At 42.1% G+C, this 17,653-nt stretch overlaps 1 protein-coding gene across 1 annotated transcript in view; it reads right to left on the bottom strand.

Annotated features, from left to right (window-relative positions):
- Window positions 1-17,653, bottom strand: part of LOC143298072 (diacylglycerol kinase zeta-like) — a 275,075-nt gene that overhangs the window by 215,551 nt on the left and 41,871 nt on the right. The window contains exons 10-12 of the mRNA XM_076610749.1: window positions 16,582-16,652; window positions 15,720-15,865; window positions 14,689-14,744 (exon numbers count right to left, since the gene is read on the bottom strand). Coding sequence (XP_076466864.1) covers window positions 14,689-14,744; window positions 15,720-15,865; window positions 16,582-16,652 — 273 coding nt within the window. The remainder of the gene's footprint in view (window positions 1-14,688; window positions 14,745-15,719; window positions 15,866-16,581; window positions 16,653-17,653) is intronic.

The raw sequence follows: 17,653 nt of genomic DNA, 5'->3' as shown, positions 1-17,653 counted from the left end.
AAGAACTTTAAAACTCATTACGTTATAGCAGTGGGAGACTGGAATCTGATTTTAGATCCCTCAATGTATCATTGTAGCTGATAACGAAAGTTTAGACTTTTTACTGATGAAAGTGAGAACAAGAACAATAGCATACGAATCATGGAAGAAAAAATACAGGAGAAAAGGAATGAAGGATAGAAAATGAAACAGAGGCACTTGGAAGACTAGAGATATCATCAGAGAGTGAACTGCAAAAAATAAAAGACTTCGGGGCAGATTTGGCAATAATACGGAAAAAGTAGATGGAAGGGTTCTGCTTAGATCAAGGGCTAGATGGGTGGCTGATGAAGAAAAGATTTCAAAGTACTTTTGCAATTTAGAAAAAAAAGCAATATATTAGCAACACATTTCTCACCTGACGACAAAGGATGATAAAACAATAAATAATCCAGAGGAAATAATGGCAGAAGTTAAAGGCCTTCACGAAAATCTTTATCGGGATAGAACATTAACAGATTGGGAAATTAAAGACATAGTAAAGGAAGTGCCAAAGCTCACAGCATATGAACAGGTGTCACTTGATGGAGAAAAACCCTTTGAAGAAGCTGGAACTGCTCTCAGAAATATGAAAAATGGTAAAAGTCCAGGCATGAAAAGTTTTACCCCTGAATTTTTAAAAATTTTTTTGGAAAAAGTTGGGGCATTTTGTTGTAAGAGCTCTGAATAAATTGTTTAGAGATGGAGAACTGCTGAGCACACAAAAAGAGGGCGTAACAGTATCTATTCCCAAAAATGATAAACTAAGAAACTATGTTGAAAATTGGCGACCCATAACTTTATTAAATGTTGTCTACAAAATAGGTTCTGTCAGCATAGCTAATAGAATAAAACCCATTCTCCCTAGATTAGTTATTGAGGACCAAACGGGATTCATGACAAACAGATACATTGGAGACAACATCAGACTAATTTATGACCTTACTGATTATTTTCAAACTAAACATCTGCCAGGTATGTTGATCTGTGTAGATTTTGAAAAGGCCTTCAACTCCTTGAATTGGAAATTTACGCATAAAGCCTTGGACTCCTTTGGTTTCAGGAAAGATATATCTTGCTGGATTATGACCTTTCACAAAAACATAAAAGCTAGTATAGTGGTAAATGGTCGTTTTTCCTGACTGGTTTGATATTCTAAGAGATTGCAGACAGGGTGATCAAGTATCCACATGTTTGTTTATACTTTCGGTTGAGATATTTGCAACAATGATAAGAGAAAATCAACAAATCAAAGGAATAAATATCAGCAATACTGACCACAAGATGTCCCATTTTGCAGATGATACTCAACTGCTATTAGAAGGAAACATGTTATCATTTGAATATGTAATAAAAACATCAGAGAGATTTGGAAATGTCTCTGGACTGCTTATGAACACTGAAAAAACTAAAGAAATTTATTGGGGAATAAAGTCTTTAAAAAAAAGTTATATATATGCCCCACCTAAAATTGGACTGGAACCCCAAACAGTTTAAAATTCTCGGAGTGTGGTTTACTGCAGACCTGACACAGCACGTAGAACTTAATTACACTGAACTCTTTTTGGAAGTAAGAGCACTTTTTTGAAATTTGGATCAAAAGAAATATCACACCTATTGGAAGAGTGGCCGTGTTGAAATCATTGATTTTCTCACAGCTAGTTCATCTTTGGATTTTTTTTTAAACCAAATCTACCAAATGATATGATAAATGACCTTCAGAAGCAATGCTTTAAATTCATATGGAATAATTAACTAGATAGGATCTCAAGAAATATAGTAGGCCTCCTTCGGTCATGGTTGAACATGGTCGCCAAAGACGTGGAACAAGCTCCCTGATAACCTCCGTCATTCCGATTCCCTCGCATCTTTTAAATCTCGTCTCAAAACTCACCTTTTCCCTCAGCAATAAGTTCAATTGTGGCAGCTCCACTTCCTTTGCGTTAGCTGTGCTTGACTATGTGTGTATACATATGTATGTGTACATAACTACATGCATGTATATGAATGTGTATTGTGTGTGCGTGTGCGTGTGTTTATATAAGTTTGTGCCTGCCTATGTGTGTGTATGTGTTAGGGTAGCTGTTAGATACACATGTATGTTAAAATGTATGTATGTTAACAAAAGCGTTTTTGTAAAGCACCTAGAGCAGATTTCTGGATAGTGTGCTATATAAGTATCCATTATTATTATTATGGATAGAGTATATTCGACCTAATGTCTAATTGGGCTGTCTGCTTGGACCAAGCAGCGTCGCCTGTGACTGTAGAGACCGATGCGAGACAGACAGTCTCTGTCGCAGCGATCACATGTTAAGCTGATGCTGGTCTGTCGGCTGCCGTCCCTTTTCTGCGAGCTTGCTTTTCTGCTGCAGCAGCTGACAGTTTGTCCTCACCAATCCGTAGCTGATTCTTGAGAGTGCTTCTCCATCTGTTGCGGTCATCTGCAAGGCCCTCCCAGGACTCGGTGTTGATCTCAAGTGCCTTCATGTCGCGTTTGCAAACGTCTTTGTATCTCAGCTGTGTGCGGCTGATGCTTCTCTGCCCCGTGGCGAGCTCTCCATAAAGGATGTCTTTTGGGATGCGACCATCTTCCATGCGGCGAACGTGGCCCAGCCAGCAGAGCCGACGCTGTCTCAGCATGGTATACATGGTCGGGAGGCCAGCGCGAGTCAGGACTTCGTTGTTTGTCACCTTGTCTTGCCAGGAGATGCCGAGAATGCGCCGTAGGCTTCTCAGGTGGAAGGTATTGAGCCTTTTCTCCTGACGAGCATGTGTGGTCCACGCCTCACTGCCATACAGCAAGGTGCTGAGGACACAGGCGTTGTATACAGCCATCCTTGTCTGCGTGGTCAGCTTAGGATTTGTCCACACTCTTTGTGTGAGGCGGGCTAGCTTTGTGGCTGCCTTCCCGATCCTCTTGTCGATCTCAGTGTCAAGGGAGAGGTTGTCGGTGATGGTGGACCCAAGGTAAGTGAAGTGATGGATGGCTTCAATCTCGTAGTCATCAATGGTGATGGTTGGTGGAGATGGCGTGTCTTGGCCTAGGACATTTGTCTTCTTGAGACTGATGGTCAGACCGAAATCTTTGCAGGCCTGGGAGAAGCGGTCCATTAGTGACTGCAAGTCCCGCTGGGTGTGGGTCACAACTGCGGCATCGTCAGCAAAGAGCATGTCTCTGATGAGGGCTTTGCGGACTTTTGCCCTTGCTCTGAGGCGGGCGAGACTGAAGAGCCTGCCATCTGATCTGGTCCGCAGGTAGATCCCTTCTTGCGCTGTGCTGAACGCATGTCTCAGGAGAAGGGCAAAGAAGATTCCAAATAGGCTGGGGGCGAGGACACAGCCTTGTTTGCCACCGCTGCGTACGTCGAAGGGCTTGGAGAGGTTACCACTGAACTGCACCGTCCCTTTCATGTTGGAGTGGAAGGACTCAATCAAGCTGTGCAGTTTGGGGGGCAGCTAATCTTTCGAAGAGCCCTGAAAAGGCTGTCTCTGCTGACTAGGTCAAAGACCTAGGTGACGTCAATGAATGCGACATACAGGGGCATCCTCTGCTCTCTGCACTTCTCCTGGATTTGGCGAAGGGAGAAGATCATGTCTACCGTGGATCTCTCTGCTCGAAAACCGCACTGTGATACCGGGTAAACGCGTTCGGCCAGTTTCTGCAGGCGAATTGGACCCGAGCGTAGACTTTGCCTACAATGCTGAGAAGTGAGATGCCTCTGTAGTTATTGCAGTCGCTCCTTTCACCCTTGTTTTTGCAGAGGGTGATAATCTTGGCGTCCCTCATGTCCTGCGGTACAGCTCCCTCATTCCAGCACTGACAGAGGACTGTGTGCAGAGGATGCAGAAGAGTAGTCTTGCAGTGTTTAATGAGGTCTGAGGGAATTCAGTCGCTGCCAGGTGCCTTGCCTGATGTCGGGCTGTTAATGGCCTTGCTGAGTTCGTCCTCAGTTGGCTCTGCGTCAAGTTCTTACATGACCGGCATGCACTTGATGGCATCGAGGGCTGAGTTGGACACCATGTTTTCTGTGGAGTAGAGGTCGGAGTAGTGTTCTGCCCATCTCTCCATCTGCTGGCTAGGATCGTTGATTACCTCCCCAGTGGAGGATATGAGGGAGGCAGTATTGCTCTGTGCTGGTCCCAGTGCCTTCTTGATACCATCATACATCCCTCGGATGTTGCCTCTTTCAGCAGCATTCTGTATCTCTTTGCTGAGCTCTGTCCAGTACTCATTTGCACATTGCCTGGCGTTAACATGAACCTTACTCCTGGCGGCCCGGAGGATTTGCAGGTTCTTCTCACTGGGTGACCGTTTGTACTCAGTGAGTGCAGCGTGCTTGGCTCAATACTGGGAGTCATCTCTGATGAGTTGGCCTCAAACCAATCGTGGGACTTCGCGGTTTTCTTCCCAAAGATGGCCATAGCAATACAGTGCATGGTGTCTCATAGCGTTTCCCATATTTCTGTGGCAGAGTCTCTGGGCTGCAATGCATCAAATTCTCTCTCAAAGGCCTCTGCGAACTCTTCTACAAAGTCTGGCTGAGACCTCTTGCTGTCGTCAATGCGAGAGTTCCCTTGTTTCTTTGAGCAGTGGAACTTCTTTGGTTGCAGTCTGATCTTGCAGCATACCAGAGTGGTCCGTGTTGCAGTCTGCACTGTGGTAAGAGCGAGCGTGGAGAAGTTTTTGATGGCAGCTCATCTTACAAGGATCAGATCCAGTTGGTGCCAATGTTTTGAGCGCGGGTGCCTCCAGGAGACTTTGTGTTGGGGCTTCGTCTTGAAGAAGCCCAGGAAAGAACTAAAGCCGTCCAGAAACAACTAAACAATATTGCTCAATGGTGCTAAGACACAGGATCTTCCATCAATCCAGCGAAAGCCCAAACGTTGCTGTGCACCCTCAACAACAGAACCGCGAGCAAATCACCACCTTCTGTGTCATTCGACGGGATTCAGATCGAGAAAACTGAATGCCTACGCTACCTAGGAATACAGTTCGACAGGATGCTGACCTTCAGAAAACATACGGAAAATACTGTTCTCAAATGCAAAAAGGGCCTTTCAGTTTTAAAAGCAATGGCAACCAAAGGTATTGAACAACGTCACCTCTTCCTGCTATACCAATCACTCGTCCTCAGTGTGATCGACTACGGACTTGGGCTAACAACACCGTCTCAAAGCAACCTCCTAAAATTAGAAAGAGTACAAAATGAAGCTATGAGGCTAATCCTTGGAACAACAAAAGACACGCCCACAGAAACCATGCGATACCTGCTTGACCTTCCTTCAGTGCAGGCCAGAAACAAGTTAGAACAGGTCAAGACCTACTTCAAAGCATTAGAAAACCCTCAAAACCCACTGCATGACGCAGTCAAAGAACCAAAAGGCAGCCGTCTAGGACGAGGAAGATCATGGATGGGGCAAGCAGAAGACACAATCCAGCAAGTATGCCGACTACAAGACCTGAAAGAAACAAAAGAATGGGAGAAAAACCCCGAAAACCTCAACCATCTGTTCAACACAGCCATTTCACCCACTCTAGGAAGACATTGTCGGGAATGGCCAGAGGGCAAAACTGATGCAGAAGTGAAGCTACTCATAGAAGAAAACAGTAAAGAAGAGGACATCATCATATACACAAATGGCTCAGTCACCAAAGACCAATCTGGTTGGGGATTCACTGCGAAACAAAATGGAAAAACAATTTGGGAAGAGAATGCTGCCTACAAAGTCACAACCTCCAGCCTAACGATGGAAGTTGAAGCTGCGACACATGCCCTCCAGTGGCTATCGTCCATCCATACGCCCGGAAACCAACTTGCCATGATTCTAACAGACTCAATGAACCTCATACAGAAAATTGAAAACGGAATGGGAAGCCCAGAGTGGCATAAGGCAATGCGCAACTTTCAGATTAAAAAACTCACATGGTCATACTGCCCGGGACATGCAGGTGTTAAGGGAAATGAGCGAGCTGACAGACTTGCTGGTAACGCAACACCAACGAGCGGCCTACATTTAGGAAAATCGGAAATCCTCAGAAAAGTCAAAGAATATCAAAAAGAACAGGTACAAGGCCATCACACCATCGATCGCCTCAAAGAAATAAAAGCAGAGAGAGGGAGCGGCCGCAAGTCTAACATGAAAGGTAGAACACGATGCTTTGCAATTCAAACAAATATCGGCATCATTTCCAAACCAACATTGTGCAAATTTCTTCAAAACGGAACAGAGTCTCTGTGGGCTTTTCCAAATACAATAGACTGAGCAACACACTAGACGCCATGTTCTTGGCATCAGAGATCTTTTCCCATCCCTCTTGCGGCCAATCAGTGGCAGCCTCTGTGCGTGTGTGTATGTGTGTGTTTGTGTGTATGTGTGGGTCTGTGCTTTTGAGTGCGTTTGTGCATGCGAGAGAGTGTAAGTGTACACAAGTGTCAGGAGAGTTCTGTGCACGTGCGTGTGTGTGTGTGTGTGTGTGTGTGTGTGTGTGTGAGGGGAGGTGGGGGTGCGGGGGGGAGGTGGGGTAGAGGATGAGGTATGTGAGTGTATGCATGCCTACACTGTGGGAGCAACAGGATATTGGAACGTATATATATATATATATATATATATATATATAATAATAATAATAATAATGGATACTTATATAGCACACTATCCAGAAATCTGCTCTAGGTGCTTTACAAAAACGCTTTTGATAACATAAAACATTATATCTGTGTTACATACACACACCAAAATGTGACCACACACACACACACACACACACACGCACGCACGCACACACACACACACACACACACACACTGCATACATACATTTTAACATACATGTGTATCTAACAGCTACCCTAACACATACACACACATAGGCAGGCACAAACTTACATAGACACACGCACACACAATACACATTCATATACATGCATGTAGTTGTGGACCTGCCACAATTGAACTTATTGCTGAGGGAAAAGGTGAGTTTTGAGACGAGATTTAAAAGACGCGAGGGAATCAGAATGACGGAGGTTATCAGGGAGCTTGTTCCACGTCTTTGGCGATTGAAAAGAAAACGATCTGTGTCCATAGGTCTTACTTCTGACGTGAGGTATCCTGAGAAGTCGAGTATCAGAGGAAGAACGGAGCTGGCGAGACGGGGTATAGATAAGGATGAGTTCAGAAAGATACTTGGGGCCAGATCCGTTGACTGCAGAAAAGGTCAGAGTGGATAGCTTATAGTCTATTCGATCAGAAACAGGCAACCAGTGGAGAGACTGAAGGAGAGGAGAAACATGGTCAAATTTAGAAGCTCTGCAAATGAGTCTGGCAGCGTTATTCTGAATTCTTTGGATTCTGTCTAACAGGTATTTGGGAAGGCCGGCCAAAAGAGAGTTGCAGTAATCCAATCTTGAGAGAACCAGAGAGCATACAAGTGTCTTGGCTGCATCGGTTGAGAGATAGTGGCGGATAGAGCTGATTCTACGCAGTTCCAAATAGGCAACTTTACAGATATTCGAAATGTGCTGTTGGAAGGAAAGAGACTGGTCCAGGATTACACCAAGACTGCGAACAGAGGGAGAAAGTGAAACAGGTGTGCTATTGATCAGAACAGAGTCAGGAAAGGAAGGATGTTGACGAAACTTCTTTGGACAGGTTATCATAAATTCAGTCTTATCATCATTTAATTGCAGCTTGTTGAGAGTCATCCAGTCCTTTAGGCCAGCAATGCACTCCTGTGTTTGAGTCACCAGTGCATCAAATTCAGCTATGGAAGCCGACTGATAAAGTTGTGTGTCATCAGCAAAGCTCTCATGCGACATCGCATGATGACTGATGACATCCGACACAGGAGCCGCATACAGCACGAAAAGAACAGGACCTAGGACGGACCCATGTGGGACACCATATTTCAAGGCAGATACTCTAGAGTATATACCATTTACACACACTTTCTGTGTACGATCTGACAGGTAAGACGTGATCCATGCTAGTGCAGTGTCACGAATATATATATATATATATCTTTGTATATATGTGTGGGGGGTTGGGGGTGGGAGATATGGGCGTATGTGTGTGTGCTTGTACAAGTAAGTGTTCATCTCTGTGAGTGTGTGTGTGTGTGTTTGTGTGTGTGTGCCGTGGAAGTTGCGATACGTAGACTAGAAATGAGTGTGTGGAGGAGGGGGTAGAGGAGGTGCAGGGTAATGTGTGTGTGTGTGTGTGTGTGTGTGTGTGTTGGAGCTCATGTACGTTTATATGTATTTGACTGTGCTTTCATATCTGTGAAACTGCATGTTTGGTGCATATCTGTTATGCATGTGTGGGTGTATGTGTGAATGTGTGTCTTCATGTTTTACATTTATTTGCTTATTTATCATCATTGTTGTCTTTTCGTTTTTATTATCCTTATTATCATTACTACTACTACTACTACTACTACTACTACTACCTTTTTCTATATTATAATTATTATTTTTTTTTTTTTTTATTTATGTAAGCTTATCTATTATTTATTCCGCCTTTTCTTTCTTTCTTTTTTTTCTCAAGGCCTGACTAAGCGCGTTGGGTTACGCTGCTGGTCAGGCATCTGCCTGGCAGATGTGGTGTAGCGTATATGGTTTTGTCCGAACGCAGTGACGCCTCCTTGAGCTACTGAAACTGAAACTGAAACTTGAAGGAGTTGGCGATGCACAGTTCATGGCAGGCGCAAAACTCAAATAGTCGCTGTCCGTTCTCATTCATTTTCCCCACTCCAAAGGAACCGAGACAGGAGGGCCACGAATCGTTGTCTGCACCCACTCTGGCATTGAAGTCGCCCAGAAGAACAAGTTGTTCTGTCCTGGGGATGTTCCTTATAGTTGATGCGAGATTTTCGTAGAACTCATCCTTGGCGTCTGGAGAGGCGGACAGTGTTGGAGCATATGCGCTGACGAGAGTGACATAGGCTTCGGAGGTGTTGAGGTGGAGAGTCAATAGTCGTTCTGAACCGCCGCTGCCTGGTTCGATCATGTTCAGCAGGCTGTTCCTGACTGCAAAGCCTACTCCGTACTCTCTTGGGGCATCAGAGCTCTTTCCTTGCCAGAAGAAGGTATAGTCCCTCTCCTTTAGTGTTCCTGAGTCAGCCAGCCGTGTTTCCTGCAGAGTGGCAATGTCCACATTTAGTCTCTTCAGCTCGCTGTTTATGACGGCCGTCTTTCTGGCGTCGCTGATGTCTTGCAGATCTTGGGAGAGCCCAGGTATCATTGTCCGGAGATTCCAACAGGCCAGTTTCATTGTTGATCCGTTTCTTGAAGTTTTCTTTTTGCCTGGTGCGGAAATTAACGGCCTGCTTGTCGGATATTCTCCTAATCTTCATACACCCATAGAAGAAGGCCGGTCGTGGCGGGACAGCACCTAACTGGCTGTGGGCTGCCCAGCTTGGACGGGCGGTAGCTGTCCAGTGGGACGCGAGGGTCCCTCCCACCGTCAGAAGCAACCCCTGGCGTCGGCTCTACGCCAATTGAGCGCTAACTTATAACCGGTAACTGTTGCTTCACGTGTTGTTCCGACGCTAGTGCTAGTTGCGAAGCTGGAGTGTCCTCTCCAGGTTTTAGGTGCAAGGTGCAAGGTGTTTGTTGATGGATGGACGGATATAAGCCTGGGCAATGTAATATGGAAGACAGACTGTTGCCAATGCAGCTTGTCCCCCCTCTCCACCTCGCTGACAGATCCAAAGGAACAGCAAGGCTGTAACGTTTTGGTGCGAACACGGCCGCAGGAGCTGCCAGAAAGTGACAACGTTTGCCATCCAACCGCCTTAGGGGCCCCACACCGGATTTTCTGTCAGGGTTTGCTCCCTTAGCTAGGTGGCCGCAGGTAACTCTCCAGAGCTGGCGACCTTTGATGGGTTATTTAATTTCACCAGGGTGTCTAGCCATCCTCCTCACCATCCTCCTGAGAGGACTGGTGGGGGTGCTGGTTTAGTCGCCAGCAATTCGACCCTGTGACAGGTAGTACTGGGATCCAGGTTACCAGTAGCAGATATATCTATCTGACCTGACTATGGATCTCAAGAAAAACTACTATGAAACATATAATCGAAGGTGGATCTGAAGAAAAAACTACTATGAAACATATACGCGAAGGTGGCACAGGTATTCCATCTATTAAACACTTCATAACTGCGTTAAAACTTGCTTGGGTTACAAAAGTTATATTCGGCAAACATAAATGGAAAACCATAAGAAGTGTGTCCGATTATTAAAGATTTGGACAAGTACGGCTCAAGTCTTACAGTAAACTTAAATGATTTATGGGAAGATACACTCCAGGCTTATAAACAGTCTGGAAGTAAAATCATGGTAAGTGATCCTCCAGATCTCATGGCAGAGAATATCTTCTATAATGAAAAGTTTAAGATCGATAATAAAACAATAATATTCAAAAACTGGTTGGATAAAAATGTTTATCGTGGTGCCAGTCTGACATATCCTGATGGGATTTTCACGAACTATCAACAGTTTAGAAATGTTTACGATATCCAGATACATTTTCTACATTTCCTAGGATGCCTTCGCGCGATTACAATGTACTGCAATAGAATGGTCAAAAATACATGTAAATCTCTGAACATAATTGGGAGTGTTTAGAAAGGGACAAAAATATACTACGAAATCTTGGTTGCTGATAAAATCCTACCAAACTGTTGCAATAAGTGGATAAATGAAATAACTAATAATATCGCTTGGAGAACCACTTTTCATAAAATACAAAAAAATAAGGAAATCAAGCTTAAATGGTTTCAGATAGATTACTGCATAGAATACTTGCTACAAATATCATCCTAGATAAGATGGATGTAGTAGGCAGCGATAAATGCACATTTTGCAGTGATGCTAGGGAAACAACTGAACATTTGTTTTAGTCTTATCACATAGCGATAAATTTTGGGAACATTTTGCAAGTTTTCTTAACAACTGAGAGAATATAGACAACTTTAGATTCACAAAGGAACTTGTAATATTTGGCTGTAACAGTCTATACCACTCTGACGATGTACTTGGTTATATGATAACATGTACCAAATTTTACCTGTATAAACGTAAGTATGATAATATATATATATATATAAACGTGAGTATGATAATATATATATATATATATATATATATATATATATATGCCTGAAATAACAGCTTTCAGAAAATATCTAAAAGAATAGATACATTACAGAAGAATATATCGCCAAAATTAACATGCAACATACCGAATTTCTAAAAGAATGGAGTTTCTATCGGGCCTTGATTGAAGAAGTGTGACCCACCTTAGTATTAATGTGAAGTAAATGTTGTTGTTTCCGCTGTAAGACAGCTGGCAAGAATGATAGGAAGATACTACATATTCCATGTGATAACAGAAAACTCAGAGAAGGGCATGAACCTTGAAAGTGACATTAATTTTAATCTATTTTCTTATTTGTATCTTCTTTTTTTATTTATTATTTTTTTGTTTCACGTAAACTTTGTTGCTTTTTTTTTTCTTCTTCTTTTTTTTAAAATTTGTTATGTTTGTTTGTATTGTAGGTTTTTTTGTTTTTTTTTTTGCTTGTTTGTTTTTTTAAAGCATGTGTACAATTCTTCGGATTGGAAGTTCAATTCATGATTGTGACGCACGAAACGTTTGCATCGCACAAGCACCATAGCCTTCAAACTGTCACCTTCATATATGTTTGAACGGTCCACAAAGTTAGTTGTGGAGTTTTAGCGAGTATGTGTGCGAACACGCGCACGTGTGCGTGTGTGAGTGTGTGCGTGCGTGCACGTGTGTGTGTGTGTATGTGAGTGTGTGTGTGTGTGTGAGTATGCCTGTCGGCATGTCTATACGCCAAATATATAAATACTCATGAAGCGTTGTCAGATGATTTATTCATTATCTTATATAAGGAACGATGGAATTGTGAATGCAATGCCACTGTCTTTTGTACACGCCACACCGCACTAACAGATATGCACGTACAGTAGATCATTGAAAAACCCAGACATTTCGTCACAATCACTTAACATCAAAACGTACAAAAGTGTGTCCATGATCAAACTATCACACACACAATGTTATCTGGAGAACTGAATTATGCTTCCTGGCTTATATAAAAAATAAATAAATAAAAAAATAAAAAAATTAGTGTCTCTTATTCCGAAATAAATAGCGCTTTTTAGTTTTTCTTTGAAATACGTGTTATAATTTTTTGTGATAAATCAACTGAGTGTTATCACTTCCATGTTTTAATTCAAAATTTTCAGTTCGAAGTTAAACTTTTGCCATTTTGAAATAAATGACAATGACAATGACAATGACAAATGTTTTATTGAGCGTAAAATGGATAAGCTGGAAGCTTCTTTACACCATGCCCTCACACACGCATACACACACATTGTAATAAATGAAATAAGTATGAATAATAGATGACACAGAACAAACCAAAAACCAAATAGATAATAATAGTTACATAAATGGATGTATCAAAGACTACAATTACGGAAACATGAAAATCATACAAAACATTACCACATGAAAATCTTCAAACACACACGTGTGTGCACACACAGGCATCATACACATAATCTCGAACACACAAGTACACAGAGATACACACGCATACTTACACTCGCCGATTTTCCTTGCTTACACACTGTTGGAGAACAATTAATCAAAGTACGTTGGCTTACTAAGAGCTCATCATATGCTTTGATTTTGCTGGTACTAATTACATTTGTTGCATCAGATATTTTTGATACGATTTTTTGAAAGATGCTACAGTAGATCTATTTCTAGATCTAATAAAGGCTAGACTTGACTGCTAAGAGTGTGTAGTGTGAGTGACGAGCCTTTGCATGCATCTGTAATTTCCAATAGGATTAATAAGATGCATTGTATTGTATTGTATTTGTGCGTGTGCGCGGGCACGTGCATCTGTTTGTGTGTGTGTGTGTGTGTGTGTATGCGTGCGTGCACGGATTTATAAATCATACACAGTGTGTATGTGTGAGAGAGTAAGTGAAAGACAGACAGACAGAGACATAGACTGTCCATTGAATACTGTATAAAAAGACCTAGAGGAGTGGGGGTGAGACTGAATGAATGACCGAACGAATGAAATAATGGATTTTATTTGAAGGTTTTGGTTTTTTGAGGGAAGCAAACAATCCTTGTTTTTGTTTTGTTTTTCATCCAGCGGCATCGAAGATACTCATAGTCACCAATTCAAGACGGCTTCTGCTTAAACAGAGGTATGTGAACAGTTAACACAGGAATGAAAAGAAAATGGACACACGATTATTATATCCCTATTCATCTAGCCCCATCATTGTGCTTTTGAACAACAATAACAACAACAACAACAACAACACACACACACACACACACACACACACACAAACATACATACATACATACATATTTATATAAATATATCTTCATTCTCATAAAACACACACACACACACATACACACACACACACACGCGCGCGCGCGCACACACAAACACACACATACACAGAGACACACACAGACACACACACACACTTACGCTCCTCTGGATATTTATCATGATGATTATAATCATCATAATCACTATCATCATATCTACATTGACTTTTTTACTATAACAACTGGCGACAAAATGTGCAGTTGGTCTCGGTGCATACTGTCGCCGGTGACAATATGTGAAGTGCGACAACATATGCAGCGAGGATGCACATATTGTCGCCGGTGACAATATGTGCAGGGCGAAAATACAAGCCGCAACAGATCATCGGTCCTCAGCTTCACCCACTGTTTGTTCCATCCAACTTCATATCTTTTCCTCCTTGTGAATTTATCGTGTCAGCTCTTGGAGCTATGGACCTCATCATGCAATTAATACTGTTTGTTATATTCATCAGAGATGAAATGAGGGGAAAATCACTTCTTACTATAACCAATAACTTCCAGACCACAAAAATCTGTATAGACAGCTGACAGTATGCTAATGAAGTGAGAGGTGTGTGATCATTGGTTTTTCCACTGCCATGGGAAGTCATTGACAGCTTAGTCTTTTGTGAAGGACATGACTCTCAAACTAGGAGGCAAGATTGCACTTGCTCTTAGTGCTGTAGCCTTGGGGCGAGTTGGCTCAAGGGAACCATCCCAAAGCCAACCGTCTTACATTCCTTTTGACCGAGAGAGTGGAGATGTAACCTGGGCAAAACACTCTCCTATCTCGGCCAGATTGTCGGGACAGCAGCTGCCTCCTCTGCTGTTCTGATGGTCATACTCGGACACGACTGACTATCATATTATCATATATATGCAGCAAGCAATTCCTTTTTTTTCTTCTTTTTAAATGCATACAGAAAAAAAATCAGACGCCCATTCTAAAAATATTGAAACCTAATTTCTGCAGCATTATGAAATTATTCTCACCATAGTCATTGAGTCGTAAATCCACTGTTTGCAGCCCATCCGCCGTTGTGGTGGTGAGAGTAGCAATTAATAAATATACTTATAATCTTATGCTAAGCTACGGCAATACCGACGCACTTCCTAAAGACGATAAAATTCGTGATTACAGAATACATGGTTTGATATATCAAACATTTAAACCTATGTTCCTACCTGATGCACTTTCCAGTCACTTATTTTGCAGACTACTTACCCCTGCATAGAACATTTTGTTTCTGAACCGACTGTTGAATTTTTCTGGATTTGCCTCTGAAAAAAGAAAGAAAAAATATATACATTTTTCAATCTTACCAACATTATTTCACACATACTCCTCCAGGCACAGTATTTTCGACAATTTTAAATTATTGTCTGAGATTGCAAGCTTACTACCCAGTCTTGTAGGAGGCTGGATATGGATGTTTGGTGTCATGTCATTGTCATGCTTTCCTCGTTTTGCTCAGTTTGTTTTAATTCTGAAAATTATTTCCCCATATATTCGAACACTCAGACATACCACATACTCTCATATTGAATGGTCAAAACGCTGGACTTTTAATCTGAGGGTCCCGGGTTCGAATCTCGGTGACGGCGCCTGGTGGGTAAAGGATGGAGATTTTTCCCATCTCCCGGGTCAGCATATGTGCAGACCTGCTAGTGCCTGAACCCCTTCATATGTATACGCACGCATAACGTTAAAGATCCTGCAATCCATGTCAGCGTTCGTTGGGTTATGGAAACATGAACATACCCAGCATGCACACACCCCAAAACGGAGTATGGCTGCCTGTATGGCGGGGTAAATAAACAAAAGGGCCACACACGTAAAATGGTACATGTTTGTCTGAGTGTGTGTGTGTGCGTGCCTGAAATGTGACTGAATGACACAGGAAACAATTGATGAGCGCCCAATGGCAGCCGTCAGTCGGCTCTACCCAGGTGGGCAACCTGTTGTGCAAATGACCCCGTGTTTGTAAAGCGCTTAGATCTTGGTCTACGACCGAGGATATGCGCTATATAAGTATCCATATCAATCAATCATATAATATTACGTTTCTTTAGGTCAAGTCATACGGCTTTGAACATAGGGTCACTTGAACTCAAAGAAGAAACTGTTCTAGATTGCGTCTTTCCATTTTAGGTGATATCAGTAAAACGTATCTGGAGATGCGTGAATTCCATTATACATAAACAAATTTTACATTTACAGAAAGGGTTCATTCATGATATTAATATTTCATTCACCTCTGGATTCGTGAAACTCGAGAGCCACATGAGCGTCGGCGCCCAGACTGAAGTAGTTGTTGAAGACACTGAGAGGTAACTCTGCGGTCACTTCCTCCCCATCTTCCACACACTCCTCTTCATTCTCCTCAACATCAATGTTCCACCTGCGTACCCCCAATCGTTTGCGTTATAGATGACGTCTTTTGACGTTAGAAACGATGAAAGCATTTAACACACACACAGACACACGCGGGCGCGCGCAAGCGTGGTCACAAACATAAATGTACAAACTGCATTCGTTGAACATAATTTTACCCAGAATGATGCACATAGTTACTTTACAATAGTGAGAAATGTCTGTTGTTCTTTCATATATTTGCTCATCTTAAAATGCAAAATGAATGACAATTGTGTCCAACTGTGGCCACTAGGCAGCTGCTGTCCCGACTGTCTGGGCTATGATTTGATTATAGTGGAGTATCTTGTCCAAGGTACATCCTACTCTCTCGGCCAAGAGGATTTAGGACGGTCGGCGTTGGGACGGTCCCCAAAGGCCAACTTGCCCCCGTGGCTGCAGCACAAAGAGTAAGTGCAATCTTGCCTCCTAGCTTGACAATAATAGTCACACAAAAGACAAAGCTGTAAATGAATTCCCCATTGCAGTGGAGAAACCATTGACCCTACAACTCTCACTGTTTGGCCCAACTGTAAGCTTATGTCAATCTTCGATATGAGCCAAATGTTGGGCCAGTGATACATGGTATATATGATGACATTATACGGGAAGACTTGTGGAACTCTAACACGATTTCAGCTACCATGGTATCCTGCTCAATGAGTGACAGTGCAAAAGACATGTCCTTGAAGACGATGTTCTTACCGGTCAAGTTGCACCACCTGCCCTTCTTCTATGTTGCATAAAAGTTTGGAGATTGGTTCATCAGTGTATCCCTGAAACGAGAAAAATCTGCATTTGGTGGCTACCTTCAACGATATGAACGGTCTATCAGTGTATATTCATGCACTAGCATGAACTGAACTCCATCCATGTCCAATAGCCAAAATCGTTAGTGTCCCATTACATATATTTTGGTTCGTAGTACGCTACATCCTTACTGACAGGCAGTCATCAAGGTATCCCTAAAAGTGCTTGTATCGGTTGTCCCCAAAAAAGTGAACCGCTTTTTGACAAGTATTCTCTCAGTGATAGAGAAACCGAATTCATTTTCACACAGTAACCTTTGGGTATCATCAACAAGTCTGAAAAAAATCTTAAAGTTCGGATGCAAATTATGCGAGTATTGTCAAATTCAAAACAGCATGTCAAAAAATCCAATATCAGAGCTGTGCAATGTGACCTTCATCATGTTCATGCCAGCTGCCAGGTGTTGGCATCTGTCAATCAGTGTAAGTTTAACAAAGCCTTCAAGACTCACTTGTGATACACTTAAAAAAAAATAATAATCGTTAAAATGTGTTCTGTATTTGTTATTATAAAGCTTCGCGTTAAAAAAAAAAAAAGTCCTAACCAGATTCGAATTAAGTCCCCTATCATTAATTACAGAGTAATTTCCCTTTTTTACTATCTGCACCAAAACGTTTGCAAAATAAATAAAACTTCCATGCTTAGCAAAAGAAGTTCCTGTTTGAACACAAAATGAAAATAATGACTGCTCTTGTTGTTGGATCAGAATATCAGATCAAAGTGCCAAGTTTAGTGAATACAAAAAATATAAATATAACAGTAAATGCTGTTTGCATATAATTAGGCTTCTTTTTTTTCTTCTTTTTTTCTTTTTTTTGTGCCCATCCCAGAGGTGCAATATTGTTTTAAACAAGATGACTGGAAAGAACTGAATTTTTCATATTTTTATGCCTAATTTGGTGTCAACTGACAAAGTATTTGCAGAGAAAATGTCAATGTTAAAGTTTACCACGGACACACAGACACA

The sequence above is a fragment of the Babylonia areolata genome, chromosome 23 (genome assembly GCF_041734735.1).
Source record: "Babylonia areolata isolate BAREFJ2019XMU chromosome 23, ASM4173473v1, whole genome shotgun sequence".
NCBI classification, from domain to species: Eukaryota; Metazoa; Mollusca; class Gastropoda; order Neogastropoda; family Buccinidae; genus Babylonia; species Babylonia areolata.
Note: the sequence above shows the minus strand (reverse complement) of the source record. Positions and strands in the feature narration are given on the sequence as shown.